Consider the following 21,240-nt stretch of genomic DNA (forward strand, 5'->3'; position numbering starts at 1 on the left):
TGAAAGCAACATTTATTATGTATTATTTTATGTGATATTTATAATTAATTAATATAAACCCATAAACTGTCTTAATTTTAAGTATTTTAGACAATAATTTTCCACCTACTGTTCTAAAGATAAAGTCTCAAAGATTTATCATAATTATCTTTTTTTCTTTTCAATGGGCATTTATATTTTATGAAAACAAGAAATTCCATAAAATTCTAAAACTCATGTGTCAGTCATCTGCAGTTTTACGACATAAATGCAGTGTCTGTTACAAATACACAACAATTGGACAAGAAAATATCTCCAGTGAACAACTTGGAATAAAGTCCTTGCCTTCTTCTACTGGCCAGGACATAGGCCCAGTCAGATGAGGCGACAGTGGGAAGGGGCATCTGTTTATTGCACCATGACACACAGAGAGACAGGCAACCAGGACACTCTAATGAGCCAGGAATTTTGCAAGATTGTACCTATTGATCAAAGCGCATCCCAGATCAGCCTGTGTCCTTGCAGTCAGTAGACTCAGTCACAAACCTGGCAATTCACCACTTCCTGCTCAATTCCAGGAGTGAGAAGGGCCTTGACCCATCAGGGGAAAAATTCCAGACTGAAGGGAACTGGGGGTGTGGCTTTGCATATTTTACAATATAAGACAATGACAAGTGCAGAAGAGAGGTTCAGTTAATCGGCCTTCAGGAGGGTGAATGATGTGGGATGCAATGCACACATTATAGGGTTGTTTCAGTATTAATTTCCATGGTGCCTCTAAACTACTTAAAACACATATTAACACATAACAAGCTCTCAGTATTATTATTGCTGTCGTCAGTCAGTACTATTATTAATTTCAAATACACGTACATGCATACTGAGAAATATATACCTCTGTACAACCTAATGGGAAAAATTTTGAAGAGTTCCTTTGTTATAACCCTGTTGAGTTTTATTATAGTCTTGTAGACATTATTAAAAGTGGCTGAAAGCCAGTGAGGACTTTCTCACTGATACTCATTAATAAGATAATCATGAATAAAATAGGTACAATGTCTTTAAAGTTTAATCACGTACGTTGGTTCTCTCTTCCTGGGCACATGGCAGGGGAGAGGCATATTTATGGTTGAGTGGAGCCATATGATTAGTTCTGGCAAAATAAGTCTTCCATGAGTGGAAATATTCAAGGTAGTTGGCTATTCTTTCTTCATAGAAAACTGAATAAAAATACTAAAAGCAATAGATATCCGGACAAAGACCTCTGGGAAAGTAACAGGTACAGGCATAAAACAAAATGCTTATTTTTAAAAAATAAAGAAGTAAGGATTTGTTTCTGCTCTGTTTTTGTTTTTGATTGTAACATGACTGAACCTATCTTGACTGTTTTAATAATCTATTTTCTTGACCTTGGCAATTTCCCATGGAACTCAATGAAAACATACTCATTGAAATGAAGAAAAATTAACCTTTCAGGGGAAAAAAACTAAAAATAAAAATGCTATTTACTTCTGTCTTAAAAACCAAAGGAAGACACTCAGTTTTGAGGGAGGAAAGTCTATCAGGCAGTCAGTAGTTTAGGATGTTTAATTTGGTAACCACACATAGAAAGGGTTTAAAAGAAGTAAAATAAAGGCAAGCAAGTACATCAAAAGGCTCATACGGAACAATGGTTGTGAAGCAGAGACAATAGGACAAATGTAGAGGTATGAGAAATCAGAAGGAAAAACAAAGAATATGGTGCAAAATGGGATAAAAGAGCTTAAATGTAGTGATCTTTTCTTTAAAGAACTATGAAAGTTTTAAAATCAATTAATGGTGAGTATTTGAAAAAAATCTTTGATTAAACTTGCTTAAATCTATTATTTTCAATTTATTAAAGAAAAAAAATATAATGCAACCTAAGATTTCTAACAGCAAAAATATTTCCAATGATATATTTTGGAGTTTTCTGTCCTGTGTTTCCAGCTCTGTTCTATAGGAGGGGAATTTTTTTTTTTATTTTATTAGTTGGAGGCTAATTACTTTACAATATGGTAGTGGTTTTTGCCATACATTGACATGAATCAGCCATGGATATACATGTATTCCCCATCCCGATGCCCCCTCCCACCTCCCTCTCCACTGGATCCCTCTGGGTCTTCCCAGTGCACCAGGCCTGAGCACTTGTCTCATGCATCCAACCTGGGCTGGTGATCTGTTTCACCCTAGATAATATACATGTTTCGATGCTGTTCTCTTGAAACATCCCACCCTCGCCTTATCTCACAGAAGGGGAATTTTTTACATATCATTTACTCCTCAATGAAGCTATGAAGGAAGGAAGGAAAAGGGAGGAACAAAGAAAAATAAACAAATTTGATAATTTGCATTATATGTATGATTGTTTTTATATTTCTTATTAAAGCAGTAACATTTTTATAATCTGTTATCAATATGCAACAAATTTATATTTTAAGCAGAAGTTGCTCAAGAAAAAATGTTTTCCATTTTTTCCTTTTTAGAAACAGAAGTTTCTACATTGAAATAAGCAAACAGAATTCCAATTTGCTTAATAATACACTAATATTAAGGTTTTAAATAAAGAGTCTATGCAAACAAATGCCAAGGATTTATTTCATCTCTGATCCTATTAAGGACATGCTTAGCCGAGATCTGAACACAATGTTCTGTTTAGGTGATAACCCTGGCCAGTGGGAATGTACCACACCACACCATCCACACCCAGCCTGTGGGGAAGCAGTTTGACAGGGTGGACGATTTCTTCATTCCCACCACCACACTCCTCATCACCCACATAAGGTGAGTGATCCGATGAGCATCAACTTTTAGATTTCTCTCTAATTTTGATAGAAAGTCATGGGGAAGCACCAAAAGAAAAATTATGTTATACAACAAATACACACATAATTGCACTTTGATTAACTTTGTTTCATCCGCTTGATGAACTTTTACTTATCAACATTAGTGATGAATTTTCTGTCTTCTAGTCCCTCTTATGTATAATGGAGAAGTGAATTTATAAAGGTATGGTTGCATTTTTAAATCAGTCTTACATTTAATACTTTTGCAAATTGTCTTTAAGTTCTTCTGATTAGGTTTCTGCAAGATGCTAAAATGTGAACTTGGTTGAGTTCATCTCAAAGAGAACCACTCTCAGCAAAATCCATTCAACTTATTATAGTAACATTCTTGTATCATTTTGCCCACAAAGAAACAAATATAACATTGTATCAGGATGTATAGTAAGTTGAAATGAAATATTTAAGGTCTGCACTTTGAGAAAACATGTTTACTCATTCCGTCTCTCCGTGTATTCACAAGAAGTAAAAAAGTAAATATTTCTAATGACATCACTCTAGAGTTTCACAGAAATGGTTTAAATGTTTAAAGTGGGAGACTTTGGATATTTACAATTTCTAAAAATATATATTTTATTGATTTATTGAAAAAATGCAAAGTATTGCTTAGCAATATTAATGAATACAAACTAATATTGTATTATCTTTTTCAAGGGAATTTGGTTGAGGGGAGACTGCATAACATATTTTATATGGGCCATTATTGACCTTTATGTATATTTGCTCCCTTTGAATTAAAGTGAAAATTATCTTGTCTAAAAGTTAGAGTTTAAGAATTCTGAAACAGTAAAAAATTCAACTCGCAAAAATAAAAAGGGAAATTCATAAATAACAGTTGTGGCTCACAGTCAAGGTTTTATGTAGAAACTGTTCTTTGGGCAGCCAAGTGTATGTTTAAAAGAGTTTAATATATTGGTCAAGCAATTGTTTGTTATTTTCAGAATGCCTATTGTGTGCTCAGCAATAAAGTGATTATAATGTGCTTCACATTTATTAACTGTTTTCATGGGAGATAAGTAGAACTCAATGAAAATTCAGCATATTTGAAAAGTATTTGCATAAAGAAATAATCTTTAGGTCTGACTGCAAGCACTAGGAGAGTTCAGAGACTGAAGAAATCAGCATAGAAACTGAAAATGGTCCCACCTGCTGAGATACCTAAAAACATGTAATGGTTTCATCCTTATTTGATGAGGACAAAATTTTATTTAATTGACGTTGAGTGTTATGTTTAATAAATATCCTTTTGCTATCTTCAAGTTGCTGATAAATTTTTACTAGTAAATCTTTTAACATGTAGCATTTACTTTTATTTATCTCATTATCCTATTCCCTATTGTGTTTAATATACTGTTATCAACTTTTCTAATTTTTCTGAAGTGCACTATTAATACAATTATTTGAGTCAAAATTCCTATCTATAACACTACTATGGTTAATAGTATATCATTTGGGGTATTTTTTCCCTTATAGCAAGTAAGTTATAAGATAGCTACCAGAGTTAGGAGGTTAACTTTGTCTGGATGCAGTAAATACCGTATGTGATTCTGTGTTTGTATGTATAATTGATATGCTGTCAGAACATATCTTTTTAGGGTCAGAATGATGACTACATAGCTGAAGTCAGAGCTAATAATTACTGAAGATTATGCAAATAAGGTTAACACATGTAAAGCAAAATTTTTTGGTTATTTCTATATTTTATAAGAAACACTGAAAAGTATGCTTGAGGATATTTCTAAGTTCCTTTATTTCTTTTATTCATATATAGTCAAATACATAGATGTTTTGTCAATATTTGTAAGAATTCTAAATTAAATTATAGCAATTCTACCAGCATATGCATGCATACTTAGTCGTTCAGTTGTGTATGACTCTTTGTGACCTCATGGACTGTAGCCCACCAGGCTCCTCTGTCCATGGGATTCTCCAGGCAAGAATGCCAGAGTGGGTAGCCATTCCCTTCTTCAGGGGATCTTCCCAACCCAGGTCTCCTGCATTGCAGGAGCCACCAGCTCCTGAGTCACCAGGAAGCTCCACCAGTATATAGAGTCCCAATTTAAGGAATGTGAATGATCGTCATTCCTACTACATTTCACAGTAATTATCACTATTACTAAAGTGAAGAGGAAGAGTAAAAATTAGCATGTGTTTCCAAAAATAAACTGTTAAATATGTAAAGAATTTTTAACATAATGAGGATTTATTCCATATGAGGACAACCTGAGGGATAAAGTCTTTTCTCCTAGCAATTCATGAAACATTTTATCCTACCCAAATGTGGCTTGTGTTATGAGATTGCTCTTTTTATGAATTGTATTTTTAGAATTTTAGACTATTTTCTGACTATTGTATTTGGTGTAAATCCTAGGCCAGACAGAAGGTCTGACACATAATAAGTATTTAGTTAATATTAGTTTTCTTCCTCTGACCCTTCATTGTTACCGAACCCAGGTCTGGTTGTTCAGTACTCAAAATCCATTAAAGAAGCCAGATTGGTGGAAAGGAAAGTGTGCTTTATTTTGGATGCTAGCAGGCAACCAGGGGAGAGGGTGGATGCCTGTCCAAAGACCAATTCCCTTGCCCAAACTTGACAATCAGGGTGTCAAGTTACAGACAGAGGGAGGGGAGTACAAGCAGAAACTGCACCATCAGCTCTGATAGTCGTCTCGATATTGGTCATTGGTAGTTGAACCAGGGTCACCTTGATTGTTTTAAGCACAGTTAGTCTTTAGTTCCAGGGTCAGTTTGTTCCCATTTCTTTGAGGTCACTTCTCGGGAATCGTGGCAGCTCATGTCACAGCTACTACGGTCTGGTCATTATGGTGTTAACTTCTTCCATCTGGTGGAGGTTTCAGTATCTATAAGACAGCTCACAAATATGGCTCCAAATATTGTCGATAGCCTTTGAGGAGGGCTTCCCGCATAGCTCAGTTGGTAAAGAATCTGCCTGCAATGCTGGAGACCTGGGTTCATTTCCTGGGTTGGGAAGATCCCCTGGAGAAGGAAATGGCAAACCACTCCAGTATTCTTGCCTGGAGAATCCCATGGACAGAGGAGCCTGGTGGGCTACAGTCCATAGCGTCACAATAGTTGGATATGATTTAGCGCTATCTGAGGAGGCACTAGAGGTCCTTGACTATGCTTAATGGCTAAACTATTATTTTTCATTCTCCTTTGATGGTTTTCTTTGTTTCTGCTTTTTTCTCACTTCTCCGATTAAACTTATTCTTTGACTAAAGCTTTTCCACAGACAAAAGGCAGGCTGAGGACATGGGGGCAAGGACCATAGGGTCCTGATCTGTTTCATCATCACACTAATTCACTTTTCTCTCTGATAGTTACTCTCTGATTTCAAATTATTTATATTCTCCATGTCTGAAAAGCTTCTGGACAAGTGTCAGGATGTTATATCTGTTATCGAAACCTGAACTCTGTTCACCAGTGTTAAATAGAAATGTGGAAACAAAGATTTGGGTGAAGTAAAAAAGGGTAGCTTTTATTGATTTGTCAGGCAAAGGAGGCCACAGTAGGCTAATGTCCTCAAGACTGTGACCTTCCCTGCAGTGGGTAGTGAGGAGTTTTATAGTGTTCATGGACCAGGATGTGATCAGCTTGTGAATAAGTCCCATATTAGTTGGTATCAATGTGAAGTTTTAAGCATTGTCAACCTTCTGTTTTCAACCAAGGGTCTATGTTCAGAGAACGCAATGGCACACCACTCCAGTAGTCTTGCTTGACAAATCCCATGGACGGAGGAGCCTGGTAGGCTGCAGTCCATGGGGTCACTTTGAGTCGGACACGACTGAGCGACTTCACTTTCACTTTTCACTTTCATGCATTGGAGAAGGAAATGGCAACCCACTCAAGTGTTCTTGCCTGGAGAATCCCAGGGACAGGGGAGCCTGGTGGGCTGCTGTCTGTGGGGTCGCACAGAGTTGGACATGACTGAAGCGACTTAGCAGCAGCAGCAGCAGCAGCAAGGTCTATGTTCTTGTGATCAGCAGTTTTCATCTGCTGGAGTCCACTTCCAATAAAACCAACTTAGGAATGTGTGTCAGGACTTTATCTGTATCTTTCAAGAAACTGGGAGTTTGGTGATTCTGCCATGTGGCTAATTTATAGTCTAAATTGTTATGTTTCCTGGCCCAACAGCTATTCTTTGTTTGTCCATCTTCATATTTCCCCTTCCCTGCTGGTTCAGATGGTAAACAATCTGCCTGCAATGCAGGAGACCTGGTTTGGGAAGATCTCCAGGAGAAGGGACTGGCTACCCACTCTATTTTTGCTTGGAGAATTCCATGGACAAAGGAGCCTAGTCGACCCATCAATAGGGTCACAAAGAGTCTGACATGACTGAGCAAGTAACACTAACTCTTGAGTCAGTGTTTAAGAGACACACGGACTTGTGCAAGATTTTTTGTCCTTAGTCCTTAAAAACTGGAAGGCACTTCATTTATGTTTCTCATAAGAATAGAAATAAAGAAGTAAGTGTTACACTTGTTCCTAAATCTGACCACATAGTACTGAGGGAGGATGGTATTTCTTACGCATCTGATTTCTCAGCAGTTAACACAATATCTGACAGGTGATGGGCACAGCATCAAACACACAGAAATGGTTATGTGTGAGGAAGCAGTAAGTAGCAGTAAGAAGAACTTATGTCTCCCGACAGATCCCAGCCTGATTGTCCCAGCAACACCATTTCCCACTGGCTAGTGTGAATTTAGCTTAATCCCTTTCTGTCTAGGAGCTAGGACAACATAATGTGTGAATATTAAGTTGCCCATGATAGAAATGTCAGAACTACTCATCATCTATACTGTAGCAGGGCCTGCCCTGTGACTAGCTACAGTTTTGCTAAAAGTTTTTGTTGTTGTTTTCTCTCTGCTTGTTTTCTTATTTTCACTTTTTTTTTTTTAGATCTATAATTCTCAGGCTTCTTTCATCTGTAAAGTAAATAAAAATCAAAGAACTTGAGCGAAAACTACTTCCTAAATCTATATTAAAAGATTGATACTTATAATCATGCAGTTTTAAAAAAAGCTAATCAGTCTTCAAAAAATTTGGAAAGTCATTCATTTTTTAAGACAATTTGAAGTTCTCAGCGCTTTAAAAATTCTTCAGAGCCTGAAATAGGTCTATTTCCTAGTAGCCTGAGGAATTTTAATTTCAGGAGATTAATTTCCATTTTTATAAATGCCTGAGAATGAAATCTGGTACCACTCACTCATCCAATTCCCTAGCTGAATTCCACCCCATTCTGAGTGACATTGCCCAGGCCACATACTATTACTTCTATTCATATACTACTCTATAGTAGGAGAGTTTAGAAGAGGTTATTATTGAAAATACCTTCTTTGGGTTTCATTTATCCATTCTTTCTCTATAAAAATCAAAAGATGAACCTGTGCCTGGACTAAACCAAACATACCAATACTACATACAGTTGATTGAAATCAAAATGGTCTGTAAGGTGTTGTGTCGCTAATGAAACAAGCTTGCATTCTTGTCTCTTCCTTGAATGTGAGTGCTTATTCAGGAGATGGTGCAAAAAACTGTAGAGAAGCATGCCGCCATTCTATATGCCTTGTATCTATTAGCTCTATTTGTGAATATAGTTTTGTTGAACTAAAATTCCTGAAAGATGAGAGAGGGCATGTTACACTTTTGCCTCCCCCAGTAAAGTAATTACTAAACTTCTGAAAGGGACTGATGAACACTTGTTGACTATAAGTTTTACTTTTTAAAGGTTATTAAAACTCCATAATAGATATTTGGTTAATCCATCGCCCAGATATTTAGAAAAAATATAAATTACTCGAAATTTAATTAATAAAACATGATTTTTTGATGTTTATTAAAATATATTGATTTCAATTATTTCACAATTATAAGCCTTTTTGCTTTCAAATAAGAATAAAATGGGTTTCCCTTGTAGCTCAGCTAAAGAACCTTCCTCCAAGGTGGGAGACCAGGGTTCGATCCCTGGGTTGGGATGATCCCCTGGAGAAAGGAAAGACTACCCACTCCAGTAATCTGGCCTGGAGAATTCAGGCCATGGGATCTCAGAGACAGACACGACTGAGCGACTTTCACATACGAATAAAACATTTCATGTCTCATATTCTGTTACTTTTTGCAAAAATAGGTCCACTGAATATTCAACAAATGACATATTTTTCACATTAATAATTCATTGTGCATTTCAGTGAACTGGAAATATATATTAAATAGACATTAATTTTTTTAGACTGGCAGTTAATAGAAAATTTTCCATTGAAAACCTTAAATTTCAACAAGTCATTAACAAACCATGAATCATAGTTCTAAAGTTGAAAAGATTATGTAGTTCTAAGAAGTGTATTTTGTAATGACCTTAAAAATATAAATTTCTTATATGAAGAATTTCAGTTTGAACTCAATACAAATGTACAGATAGATAAAAAATTAAAAGAGACTATTACATATGAAAATCTGTGTGTAATTCTCAGAAGATTCAATTATGTCTATTTAATGTCATAAAAATTGAAATTATAATTCATTATCTTTTTAATCAAAAGTGCTCTACAAATGTAAAGCAAATGTTTTATTATTTTACTCATAATTTGTATCTAAAGGACTAAGTTTTATATATATACATATATATATATATTTGAATTGTATAGCTTACTACTCTTAATTTTTTATGGTATGGTCAATGCATGGGAATTTAATAACTTTTGTTATCAATTTTTTAATTAGCCAGAAATTAAAAAGTAAATTTAAAAATAAATGTATTTTTTTTTTAAAAGAGTGGTTGTGTTATAATGGCTGGGTTACACATCAAATCTCAGAGAGAATGGATATTTACATAATTGAATGTGTTTTATTTGGAGGGCCATTCTGGAGACAGAAAAGTTTAAATGTCAGTTTCTTGTTGTAGTATATGTAATTATTGCAGCTTTTTGTGCAAGTACTACTAGAATTTGTCTACAAGGAATAAAAACAGTAAGTTTGACAGTAATTTATCACGTATAATATTTTTAAAAATCTCTGAATGAAAACAGAGGGTAAAGAGAATGGACATTATAAAGGTAAAACTAATGAAGTGACAGAGTCAGGCAATGAGTGAAAGAATATTTCCACTGGATCTCCTATGAAAAATCTTAGAAAATTCTTCCAAAACTGATTATTTTTGGTAGTAGATGGGTGGTGAAAGTGAGAACTACAAGGGGCCAGTGTAGTTCAGAGCAGAGGACTTTGATAAAGCTTATTGCAAGACTCTGAGAAGACCAGAAAGCAAAGCTACAACAGATACAGAAATTAGCAGAATTCTTTCTTAGAAGATTGAGTTGTCATGTATTAAAAAAAGTATAAAGATAACTGCCAAAATATTTTTACTTAGATAAAAGGGCACAGCTAACATTTAGGCTACTTAGAGCTCTAAGTAGAAATTCTTAATATTTTCACTGATTAAAATAGCAACTTTGATACAATTGAAAATAGGTTTCAATTGATGAAAAAAGATGTATTTACAGTCTGACCCTCATAACATCCGCAAATCATACCTCTCCCATCTCTTGTCCTCTCTCAAACTGGAGGGCAGCTAGAGTTTAATCCCAACTGGTTCAAATAGGGCAATGTCAATAGGCACAGAGGATTCTTAGAGTAATACAAAAAATAAATCATTTCTGATTTATGTATCTACCTCAGGACTTGTTCTGTAAAAGTCAGAAGGGAAGATAGTAACTTAAGTAACACTTTCTATTTATGATGTTTTTAAAGTCTTGAAATCATCCCTCAATACCGCCATTTCAACTTACTGCCTAGAAACTCAAACTACTTATCCTGTTTGCTTGGATTGCATTTCTCTAGAGATCTGCCTATAAATACTCCTATTTCTTGAGAGGAAATTGGAGCAGTTTAAGGGTGACTGGGTTAGGGTTAGTCTTAGAATTAATGGATATGGTTGGAAGGTGTCTGTGAGTGTGTGTGTATTTCAATGAAGGATTACATGACAAACAATAAGATGAACAGAGTGTATCTGTGCATCACAGTGAGAGGTAGACCTTGAAAGTAACAGGCACTTACATAAAAATCTGAAAATGACAGTACCCAGAGTTTTGTCTTCCTCTAGACTTGACCTTCTAATGAAAGCAGACAAATAAACAAATAATATTCCCTAAATGTCCTTGATACTCCTCACTTTCCCCAGGGGTAAAACAGATTCCAGTGAATGTCTCAGCTTGGATAGAGAGTTCAGGAATCATGAAAGTGGACCACAGGGAAGGTCCACTTTGTGTGGGCTAGAAATGACAAAGGTGGCAACTGGAGATGCTCTTATAGGTGAATGAAAAGTTGAATGAGTGCTTGCAAAAATATGGTGGTAAGACTCTAAGGACTTACCCAGAGTCAGATCTGACATAATCTCTGCACAGCCAATGGCTGTGGCTCCACTCAAGGGATGAAGAAACATTAAATACAAGGAGCAGGCACTATTCTGTAGTCTGAAGAGCGGTCTATAGCACTCTTTTTCCTTGTAAATTATAGCAAGAAAATGATTAAGAAAGGGTCGATTTCGATATATGTTTCCTTAAAGTTTCTCCAAGGGAAAAAAAAACACTCTGTGAAAGTTAAAGTATATCATTCTCCCTCATAGTTTATCAAATCTGTTAAAGCAACATTTTATGTATATATATATATATTTGGCTGGCCATATATCAAGAGAACTCTATACTTGTGACTTGATTCATGGACAGGCCAGGTGTATGGAGACAGTTTTAGCACTAAAATTGTCTGGTTACATCTAAAGCCAAGCACATCAGAAACTGAAAATATCAGTTGTTTCATACCTTTTTAGGAAAAAATATACCATCAGGATGAAGAGCAGCATCTAAAATTGTTTCCAACAAATGGTTCCTAGATAAAGATCTTGCAAAATCACAATTCAGTGAGGTTCAATTTTTCTATTGCTCCCTTCCTTCTTATATGCTAATTCCTCCCACAAAAAGAAATAAACTAACAGGAAGTATTATAGATTTTCAGGAGCTGGAACTTTTTCTATCTAGCACTGCTTTTAGTGAATACCTGAAGCACTTAGAAATCCTGCAATCATGACCTTTGCTTTCTCAGCTTCTCTGAGCTTCTTCCTCCTTCCCTGTCTGCTTTCAAGAGAAAGAAGAGTTACTCAGTCGTGTCTGATTCTTTGCGACCCCACGGACAGTAGCCTGCACCATGCTCCTCCTGTCCATGGGATTTTCTAGGCAAGAGCACTGAGGTGGGTTGCCATTTCCTTCTCCAGGGAATCTTCCCAACCCAGGATCGAACCCAGGTCTCCCGCATTGTAGACAGATGCTTTCCCGTCTGAGCCACCAGGGAAGTCCCTGTCTACTCTACAAAAACACAAACTAAATCATCAGGACTTCTTGAATTCTTAGATTCCCGGGGCCTAGTGCACTATCTTTACCAAATTAAAAAAAATACAGACATAAATTGTTTATTAAACAAATATGTACTTTCAATACTACATATCCCAGGTGATTCAGTGGTAACTAATCCACCTGCCAATTTAGGAGATGTGGGTTCAATCCCTGGGTTGGGGAGATCCCCTGGAGGAGGAAATAGCAGCCCACTTCCATATTCTCACCTGGAAAGTCCCTTGGACAGAGGAGCGTAATGGGCTGCAGTTCTGGGATCACGAGTCAGACACAACTGAATGCACATACACACATACATGCAATTCATTGTTGGCATACACTCCAGGATTCTTACTAGGGTTCAAAGTTTCTTCTACTCAAACATGTGATAACTTTCTTCATCTTATTTCTAAAGGAGTAAACACACTACTGGTTCACTGGATTTGGTTTTATTTTAAACAGTACTTCCCACCTTCTTGGGCATATTGGTAAACCCACACATGGAATATAAAATGCCTAAGACAGAAAATTACTAGGTGCTTCAGCCAAGTGTTGAGTGTGTTTTGTGTGTATATGTGTGTTCAGTTAGCTATCCTCATTATTTCTTGAGTGAGATAATGTTGTCTGATCGCCTACTTGGTCTCTGCTGCTGCTGCTAAGTCACTTCAGTCGTGTCCGACTCTGTGCGACCCCATCCCTGGGATTCTCCAGGCAAGAACACTGGAGTGGGTTGCCATTTCCTTCTCCAATGCATGAAAGTGAAAAGTGAAAATGAAGTTGCTCAGTCGTGTCCGACTCTTCGCGACCCCATGGACTGCAGCCTACCAGGCTCCTCCGTCCATGGGATTTTCCAGGCAAGAGTACTGGAGTGGGGTGCCATTGTCTTCTCCAACTTGGTCTCTACCCCTTATTAACAGGCTCCATCTGAGTCTTGTAAGGAAAGAGCCCAAGCTAGATGAACCAAATAGGCCAGCCCCTGTTTGACAGAATATTCACTTAGGTTACTACCCTTTATTAGTATGTAATGTTATATTTATCCCTTATTAGTATAGGTAATATTTTCGTCACATGGGAAACAGGTGAAAGTCTCTCAATGATGTCCAGCTATTTGCAATACATGAACTCTACACTCCATGGAATTCTCCAGGCCAGAATACTAGAGTGGGTAGCTTTTCCCTTCTCCAGGGGATCTTCCCAACCCAGGGATCGAACTCAGGTCTCACACATTGCAGACGAATTCTTTACCAGCTGAGCCACAAGGGAACCCCAGGTTGGATTTAAAAGCAAGATATATTGAAATATTTCTTGGAGCCCCTGTTTTTTAAGGGGCATGGGCAAGAATACCGGAGTAGGTTGTCATTCCCTTCTCCAGGAGATCTTCCCGACCCAGGGATCGAACCCAGGTGCCCAGCACTGTAGGCAGACGCTTTACCGTCTGAGCCACCAGGAAAGTCTATAAGTATTTCATTATTTTTAAAAAGGAAAAGTTTTGTACAAGTATGATTAGCAGACTCCAAGCTCTAGATTTTAATAAAGCCTCTGACTAGATTCATTCTATAGCATTTTTTACTGAAGAAATCAATGGAGCACTAATAACATGCAATTTAGAAACACTCCACATCACAGATCTGTCTTTCAAGTTTTATTATGCAAAGTAAAATAGCTCTTGCTTCTTCCCTCAGAGGTCCTTATGCTAACTCATCAAAGTGATCCGTAAAACACTGTCCAGCTGCGGTGTATACATAGCACAATTCCACGTACTTTTCCCCTCTGTCCCAAATGATTTGAGGTTTAGATGGAAATGGTAAAACAAACTTACTTTACCCTAAACAAGTAAACAATAGGCTGTCTAGATTTCTTGGGTTTCTTTGACAGTTAAAACAGACTCAGATAACAGTTAAGATGCATGAAGAGATACATCACAAGTTATGATACAATGCAATACTTCACAAGATGGGGACAGAGCTCACCCTGAGAACTTAAGAAATTTCTTATGTAAATCTAATGTGCACATCTCCAGGGCTTATTTCATATGTAAATGCAATAGATTAGAATACAATATTTTGAATGAAGCAAATAAAGCATTAAGTAGTTCTTATAAAATGTGTATAGAAAACAATATTGAGGTTTTTAATTCTATTTTTAAAGGATTTATTATTTTTCTGTTGAAGCAAAATGATATATTTTCCCATGACATCTAATTTTATGAATTCATGAAATTTTACTTGAAGAAATATCTTTTTTAGATGTTAAAACTTTAAATACAAATATCATATTTAAAAAAATTCAAAAAACTGTCTTTTGAATGAAAGACCCCAACTGTGGCTCAAAAAGCAATGCTATTAAATAAATAATTTTATCTTTAAGAGCACATGCATAAATTAATGATAGCAGTCAGTAGAACATCTTAGAAAGCTTCTGGGAATATTGCTGAAATGTTTATCTCATATATATATCACATTTTTTCTCTCTTTTTTTTTTTTTGCCATATAAGCAAAGTTATTTTAAATGTAAAATTAATGGTAGTGGTAGGGGTTCTGGAGAGGGGCAACACTGGGTGCACTGATATTATCTTTACAATAATTTGAGGCTGTAAAAACTATTTACAAGAGTTGTTAACTATGTAAAAACTATTCCCTGTGAATTCACTTTAACATTTTGTACCCATTTAATTTTGTTTTAAATCTGTAACTGTAGCCTCTCTATGGTTACCTGTGTAGGAAGGAGAAATTGACTAGTGAGTCAATCAAAGAATATGTAGACAAATAGATTCATTCCTTTTTTCCTTCAAATTAAAGATGCTCACTTGTTAACATTAACTTATGATGTTATAGTGTTCTATTTCTGGAAAAAAAAAATCACTCAGCAAGATGTCAGGTTTTAAAGTTCTTTGAGATGTGATTCAAATAAGAACTGAAGGACGTGAAAAGGATGTCAGAAAGTCCTAAAATTTAACTATAACAAAAGAACCTACCAAATTAGTTGATTGAATAATCTTCTATTAAATCTAATCTATCAGCCATGATAGACATATTCACATAACCATGTGATTACATGAAGAATGGTAGATCACAAACATCAAACAGCAAGGGTTTTATTCTTCAATGTTTACACCAGCATGGTGTAGGGTATACAGGGCTCACAAGATGAATAAAAACAGCATCAAGGGAAATAAAAATAATAATTGCCTTAAGTGACTCTTAAAGCTGTTGAGTTTAGCATGCCTAATATTTCTTCTGTATTTAGTTGAACTTTTTTCTATGCTGTGAAAACATACCGTTTTGCCTTTTTTATTTTGAGAGGGGAACAGGTAATAAAATATGTAGATTTTTATTCTATATTGACATATGATTTTCAAGAAAACCAATATAAAATTTTAGTAATTTAACTTTTTGCCATGATGTAGAAGCTTATTTTATATTTATGTAAATTTTCAAATGTAAATATAGTTGTTAGTGTCATTGTAACAAAAGGGAATCAGTTTGTGTATGCCTTGAAAGTAGTTGCTGATTTATGTAACTAAGCCAAAAAAATGCTAAAAAATCTAGACTTTTTCCTTATTAATATAAATCAAGATTATTAATCAATTTGAGTAAAAGGAAACATTGCTTTTGTTTAATTAAAGTATATGTTGTTTAAATCTTGCTGTAAAACTTTGTTGAATTTATATCAAAAAATCAGAATGTTTTGAACTCAATAATTTTTAATTAAAAAAAAAGACAAAACTCATTTAATTGATACCTGAAAACAACTTGAACATAAATGATTCATTTATATAAAAATGCTTTTGAGAAATGTTTCAATAGATCATAGATACATGTATCTTAACTGCTGTTGTTCAGTTGCTAGGTGTTTGACACTTTGTGACCCCATGGACTGCAGCACATGGATCTTAATACTGACTAAATATGCCTTCCTGATTTTGGGTAAACTTAATTTGCTTGTCATTTTTTAACATTAAAACATCTCTACTTCCATCCAAATTTTTATTTACAATGAGAAGTAAAGAGATCTAATTCAAAAACATTTGTTTGGACACAAATGACTTTTTAATAAACAGAAGTAACATGGAATATAAACCGTTTGGCAACAGTTATTTGAGATATACATTGTTTCCATAACTTAACATTTTATGTTTTTTTGAATTAATAAATAGCTTCATTGATATCATCATTATCAGCAACCTCATGAAAATAGTTACATTAACCTATTTAATACATTTTTTATTTCCTGAATCCAATCTGTACCTTACCAACATGAAATTAAGATATGCTGATAATCCTTTTGGTACCTCTTCTATCCCTTGTCTAATTTCAAAGTGATCCATTTTTACCATCTTCTAAAATTTGAAAACACTTTTGGAACCACTATAACATTTGGATTTATAGGAAGGAGATAAATTGTATTTATTCTTCTCATTCATAAAGCCATTATTAAAATTGTAAATTCATCAGAGAAACAGTTTTTGTTACTGTATTTATACAAGTGAAATACAAAATGTCTTAATTTTTTTATTTAAGTCTTTGAAGTGAATAACATAGATATTCAGACTTTATATTATAATAAACTCCAGATTTCCTTAGGCATGCACAGAAATGAATTCATATTTTACCAAGAAATAAAGGAGCAACAATGTTAAGGAAAAGTAGACCAGACATTTGAGAAATTTTCTGGAAATGCAGGAAATCCACTACCATTTATTCATGTTGTTTAACAGTTTCATCAGTAATGTCTAACTTTCCTATTGTCCTATGCACAAGAATCATTTAAAGTGGTTCCTTATAATCTATTTTTATTTTAATATAGAAGTTACAGTATAATTTTCTGGATTTGCCTGAGTTGCTGTATCATGTACACCTTCTCAGATTGTATGGCATAGGCGTAGTTTTGTTCTTATTACTATAGTTATTGTCTAATATCTTAATAGTAATTAACAAACACTGAGCACTTACTATAAACCAGACAATGAAGTAAGAATTTTTATGCACTCCCTCATTTAAAACTAGCAGCTCCATAAACTTTTATCCCTATTCTACACATGGTGAATCACTTAACTAATAAGTGTTGGAACCAGCTATAAACTCTGTTCTGTCTAAATTCAGTGCCTTAGCACTCAATACATTATAGAACTCAAGTCCTTTATTCACTTTCCGAGTAAAATCTAGCTAACGTGCTCTGCAAATTATCCTAATGTCACTTATAAAACATCCCCATCTCTTGCTTCTGTGTACCTCAGCTACAACAAAACTCAGTTCCGCAGACCCTGCATTTGTTTTTTGTTCTTTGCTCTTGTCTAACATTGTGATATCTGTTGATTAACATGTGCTTCTTTCTCTAGACCCAGCCCTAAGTTGATCCCTCTCACTTTGCTAACGAAATTACTACTCCTTTACTATTTCTCCATATTTATTTTCTCCATACTTCAATTCACCAGAGAACCATTAGACTCTTCTTACTAACTTCAGAGCTTTGGTGATACAACTTTGCATTGGAAGGAATGCAACCTTAACATATTTTCTATCTCATATAGTTTAAGTTCAAAGCATACTGAAGCCAGACTTCCCTGGTGTTTCAGTATTTAAGACTTGATGTTTCCTCTGCAGAGGGCACTATCTTAGAATGTAAGACATTATAGTACTCTGGGTTTTCTCCCAGGTCAGGGAAGTTCTATGTGCCACAAGGTGTAGCCAATAATAATAATAACAACAATAATGAACAATGTTGAATCTATTGCCTTCAGCAGGCTTAACTCCTAAGACTGGTCTGCACAAATACTATGGTCCACTCAAGGGAACCTGAGTAGCCCCTATCCAGACTGACTAACAATTTTTCAATATTAGATGGAGTGAAAGTGAGAAAAATTCAGTAGAAAACATAATTCAAGTGTTTCTCTTTTCCCAGGATCGTGATACATGGTGGAATCCCCTCTCATGATACTGTAGCTCCCAGTCAGCCCCACCATCATTGCGGGTAAACAACTCACACACTCATAACCATTCTGCAACCATTCTCTCTTCACATCCAGTATAATATTTAATTAATTACATATGATATTCAATACTTTATTATAAAATAGGCTTTGTGTTAGATGATTTTGCCCAACTGTGGTTAAACTTAAGTGTTCTGAACCTTTTTTTTTTTTTTATTAGTTGGAGGCTAATTACTTTACATCATTACAGTAGTTTTTGTTATACATTGAAATGAATTAGCCATGGATTTACATGTATTCCCCATCCCAGTCCCCCCTCCCACCTCCCTCTCCACCCAATCCCTCTGGGTCTTCCCAGTGCACTAGGCCCGAGCACTTGTCTCATGTATCCAACCTGGGCTGGTGATCTGTTTCACCCTAGATAATATACATGTTTCAATGCTGTTCTCTTGAAACATCCCACCCTCGCCTTCTCCCAGAGTCCACAAGTCTGTTCTTTACATTATTATAAAATAGGCTTTGTGTTAGATGATTTTGCCCAACTGTGGTTAAACTTAAGTGTTCTGAACCTTTTTAAGTTCAGCTGGCTCAGACGGTAAAGAATCTGTCTGCAATGCAGAAGACCTGGGTTCAATCTCTTGGTCAAGAAGATCCCCAGGAGAAGGGAATGGCTACCCACTCCAATATTCTTGTCTGGGGAAATTTGCCTGGATGACCCTGAACAATGGAGCCTTGAAGGCCACAGTCCATGAGATTGTAAAGAGTAGGACATGACTAAGCAACTAACACTTTCCTTCTCACAGATTAAGCTATACTCTTTGGAGGTTAGGGCTATTCAGTTCATTTTGACTTGTGGTATTTATTTCCATAACCACATTGTAAGTTAAAAGAATCTGTACTTTATAGTTTCCATGTAACTATTCATGTTGTCTAAAATGCTCTTTCTGATCCTGATTTGGATCCTCTTAATTTATATCAATCTCCTGGCCAAACTCAAACACTCTCAAATTCATGCAACTTTTTCTATTCCTTTGTCATTTATGATAGCATTTTCCTTCGAATTTACTTCTTGGTTTTTTTTTTTTTTTTTTTGTTACCCCCACCCCATGGTGGCATTTGTTTTTATTAGAATACCCCACATGGTAACAGTTTTCCTAAGCCAGCACAGAGACTGGGTAGCCTCCTAGGATCCCACAGCTTTCATCTTATCTTCCCCTCTCTTCTGAGCCTGGAGGGCAGGGGATGGGGGTGGTATCAGGCAGTCTCCAAAGTGCCTGCTCCTGGACCCCTGAGAGAGTTCACATTGCTAGCAACATACCCCAGAACACATCAGCGGTACACCATAGGGCCTAAGGATCAAGGTAGTTTTTGAAGGCATTCTTGTTTGTATGGCTTCATGATGGAACCACGGAGGCTCTCACAGACTCCCACAGGATCCTTCCCTCTGGTTGAGAGCAGGCAGGACCCAGGAGAACGTGGCCAAGGGTTAAGGGAGAAGAGATGACATTGAGATACCCTTGCGAGTCTAGAAAGCACCTGGATTTCTGGGGAAGGGAGGGCCACAGAAGCACCACTCAGTTCTTTTCTGGTTTTGGGGGGTGTCTTATTTCCTCTTGCTGGGGTATCATGACTGCAGGGTCATACCCATTTGGAGAGTCATGACCCGGAAACCTATCCAGTCCAGGAAATGGGGGAAAAAATCTCCAATTCAACTCATGCTGAGCCAGGATTCCTCCCCATTCAGGAGCACTGGTAAAGTCCATCACTATGGGCCTGTCCTCTTGGGTCAGGTAAGGGATAGTTGCTGAGGTGAAGCTGAAATAACCAGCCTTGAGAGGATGCAGGGCCACGGCGTGAGAGACATTGTTAGCAGGAGTAACCCGGTCTCATTTAATGTTGATTATTCCCAAGACAATGCTGAAGTCTTCTGGAAGGAAGGAATCATCAGGCAAGTCCACATCTCACGTAGCACTTGAGCCAACACTGTAGATGTTGTATTGAAAGCTCAGGTCTCCCCTTCCACAGCACATCTGCTCAACGGTGATATCGAGGCCAAAGCCTGGCTACTTTGTCTGCTTGTGTGACGGCAAATAGAACCAACACCACAAACTCCAGCAGCCTCAGCATGCACACTCTACCCCCAACCACCCCAGACTTTTGGGAGCTGCCAAAATCACAAGCGGAATGTACTTCTTGTTAAAGGCATTCAGCCTCATAGCAAGTTTATTTGTTTATTTCATGTGGTTGTATTAAGCTTCAATTATTCACATGACAGACACGATGTTATGTTCCAATAGGAAACTGAGGCTAGATTTTGTTTCATTTATACATATGTATGGAACTAGAGTTAATAAAAGTTAAATTGTCCTAAAAATTTTATTGGAATGTAGTTGATTTATGATGCATTGTTAGTTTCAGGTATAATGAAAGTGATCTGATTATACGTATACATGTATCTATTCATTTTCAGACTCTTTATATATATAAGGTATTGCCAAATATTGAGTAGATTTCCCCTTGCTATAGAGTAGATCCTTGTTAATTATCTATTTTTATATAGTAGTGTGTGTATGTTCATTCCAAGCTCCTAGTTTATCCCTCCATCCCCCATGTTTCCCCTTTGGTAACCATATATTTTTGTTTTCAAATCTGTGATTCCATTTCTGTTTTGTAAATATGCTTATGCATTATTTTTTTTAAATTGCTTTTAAAAAGAACCCGTAAGAACATAGATTTAAATTTAGTGAATCACACTTACTGCAGAGGGATTCTAAGCACTTTCGTTTGCTAGAGGCTCTTCCTGCCCTAGTATTAGGTCTCAATTTTGCATAAGTTTCTTCACTTACTAACTGGTGAGGTGAAGCAACTGACAGAGGCTTAGACCAATAGATCTCCGAATTCTCTCTGGCCACAATAATTAATTCAAACACGGGCAGGTAGCCCTCTCAGAACCCATCCATTTTGCTGAGGTCTTTGAGAAAGAGACTTTTGATTTTTGTGTGCATTTGTCTAGAGGATTTAGAGCTACAATAGCTATTATTACACCACATGAAGCTTAGACCTGAAACCAAGA

At 36.2% G+C, this 21,240-nt stretch overlaps 1 protein-coding gene and 1 pseudogene across 2 annotated transcripts in view; one reads left to right on the forward strand and one right to left on the reverse strand.

The window, feature by feature from the left end:
* Window positions 1-21,240, forward strand: part of FSTL5 (follistatin like 5) — an 874,271-nt gene that overhangs the window by 805,355 nt on the left and 47,676 nt on the right. For both annotated transcript variants that reach the window (XM_070474907.1, XM_070474908.1), the window contains exon 15: window positions 2,657-2,781. In XM_070474907.1, coding sequence (XP_070331008.1) covers window positions 2,657-2,781 — 125 coding nt within the window. The remainder of the gene's footprint in view (window positions 1-2,656; window positions 2,782-21,240) is intronic.
* Window positions 19,693-20,294, reverse strand: LOC110148120 (translocon-associated protein subunit beta pseudogene; annotated as a pseudogene).

Source organism: Odocoileus virginianus, chromosome 12 (assembly GCF_023699985.2).
Source record: "Odocoileus virginianus isolate 20LAN1187 ecotype Illinois chromosome 12, Ovbor_1.2, whole genome shotgun sequence".
Lineage (NCBI taxonomy): Eukaryota > Metazoa > Chordata > Mammalia > Artiodactyla > Cervidae > Odocoileus > Odocoileus virginianus.